This window comes from Merops nubicus, unplaced genomic scaffold (assembly GCF_000691845.1).
Source record: "Merops nubicus isolate BGI_N331 unplaced genomic scaffold, ASM69184v1 scaffold42195, whole genome shotgun sequence".
Lineage (NCBI taxonomy): Eukaryota > Metazoa > Chordata > Aves > Coraciiformes > Meropidae > Merops > Merops nubicus.
In genome coordinates, this window is record NW_008609684.1 from 2,469 (window position 1) to 4,475 (window position 2,007).

General features: G+C 61.2%; 1 protein-coding gene across 1 annotated transcript in view; it reads right to left on the bottom strand.

Moving 5' to 3' along the window:
- SCUBE2 (signal peptide, CUB domain, EGF-like 2) overlaps positions 1-1,956 on the bottom strand; it is a gene marked incomplete at its 5' end in the record, with an annotated part of 4,423 nt that extends 2,467 nt beyond the window's left edge. The window contains 4 exons of the mRNA XM_008940658.1: positions 4-90; positions 945-1,106; positions 1,300-1,506; positions 1,795-1,956. Of these exons, the coding sequence (XP_008938906.1) occupies positions 4-90; positions 945-1,106; positions 1,300-1,506; positions 1,795-1,956 (618 nt within the window). The remainder of the gene's footprint in view (positions 1-3; positions 91-944; positions 1,107-1,299; positions 1,507-1,794) is intronic.
- Between the last annotated feature and the right edge of the window lie 51 nt (positions 1,957-2,007).

The window sequence follows — 2,007 nt, forward strand, 5'->3', positions numbered from 1 at the left end:
CCCGTCCCACCTCGGGCTGGTAGGAGCCACGGGGACACGGCTGGCAGGGCTTGAAGCCATCAGCTGAGTGCTGCCCGGGGGGACACTGACCTGTGGGCACAGGCAGCGCTCAGTCCTGGCACCCCAGGGCTCTCCTGCCCCATGCCCAGCTCCTCAACCCCCAGACTGACAGCATCCATGTGCCCAGAGCCAGCGCTGCCCTTCCCAGAGTCCCTTCTAAGTGAATAATGCCCAACATGGAATCCCAGATGGATTTGGGTGGGAAGGGACCTTTCAAGCTCATCTAGTGCAACCCCCCTGCCCTGAGCAGGGACATCCCCAGCTAGAGCAGGGTGCTCAGAGCCCCAGCCAACCTCCCCTGGGATGGTTCCAGGGATGGGGCAGCGACCACCTCTCTGGGCAGCCTGGGCCAGGGGCTCAACACCCTCAGCAGCAACAATTTCTTCCTGCTCTCTAGTCTAAATCTCCCCTTTTTAGTTGCAAACCATCACCCCTTGTCCTCTCACAACAGGACCTGCTAAGCAGTCCTTCCCCAGCTTTAAGAGAAACTTCATAGAATACAGTCGCAGAATCGTTTTGGTTGGAAAAGACCTTATAGATTTTGGAGGCCAACCATTAACCCAGCATTGCCAGGTCCTCACTGACTCGTGTCCCTCACACCACATCTCCATGTCTTGGAAACCCCTCCAGGGGTGGGGACTCCACCACTGCCCTGGGCAGCCTGGCACAGCCCTGGGCAACCCTCCAGGGCAAGAAATTGTTCCTCAGGGCCAACCTCAACCTCCCCTGGGGCAACCTGAGGCCATTTCCTCTCATCCTATCAACTTCTGCATGTCCTGGGGACACTCAAGGCTTTCCACTCTTCGAGATGGGGGCTGGTGGTTGAGGTTGCAGCCCTGGACATCCCCCAAGTGCCCCTCCCAACCTCTCTCTGTGCCCCTCACCTGTGCAGCCGGTGATGTTGGTGGCTCCCACGGGTCCGAAAGCATCACCACGGGGACACAGGTCGCAGGAGAGCTGCCCTTCCTTCTCCTGGTAGGTGCCGGGGGGGCAGGGGACACACTGCTCTGTCTGGCCGTGGTAATAGGTCCCCTGCGAGCAGCTGACTGAGAGCCAGGGGCACGTCAGGGGTCACACAGTCAAACACACACACAATCCTTCCCGTTGGAAGAGACCTTTAGGACCACGGCGTCCAAGCGGTGCCCCAGCACCGCCGGGTCCCCACCCAACCGGGTCCCCGATGAGGGGGTGGGGGTGTCACCAGCGTCAGGGCCCCACCCACCCCAGGGTGCTCCTTACCACACTTGGTGCCCAGGCGCTGCTGCCCCGGGGCCCCCCAGCCCTCCTGCCTCTCGGGGGCCACGCTCAGCTTCCGCGCCACCTCGTACTCCATGCCCGCGAAGCGCAGCAGGAACCGCTCCTGGTTGATGGACTTCTTCAGAGCTTTGATGGCAGACTTCAGCTTTTTCTCCACTCTCTGTCGCAGGCAGTGCAGGTTGCAGCTGGCTGGGGGCGCAGGGGGGAAGGGGGGTGCAGGATGAAGGGAGGGGTGGAGAGTGGAACCCCGCGGGATTAAAACTGTCCCCCAGGTGCTGCCCCAGCACATCCCAGTCCAGTGAGGGATGAGGACTCGTTCAGCTCTCCCTACTGCATGGGGATGGCACCATCCCTGTGGTCACACCGCCCTCCCTCTAGTCACACCACCATCCCCCTGGCCCCACCGCCATCTCTCTGGTCCCACCCTCATCCCCCTGGCCCCAACACTGTCCCCCTAGTCCCACCACTCCTGCCCACCTGTGATCTCCTCTGGCTTGATCTCTGCCTCGAACTCCAGCGTGATGCGTGTCACCTCCTTGTTGGACGAGTTGCGAGCCCGGCGGCCCTTCCCCTTCTTGGATGAGTCACACTTGAGGTTGACAAAAGCGACCTGGCAGTCAGAGCAAGGTGTCGAGCCGCCTGTGTGTGATGGGGACAAGTCATAGAATCAGAACTGTTTGGGTTGGAAGA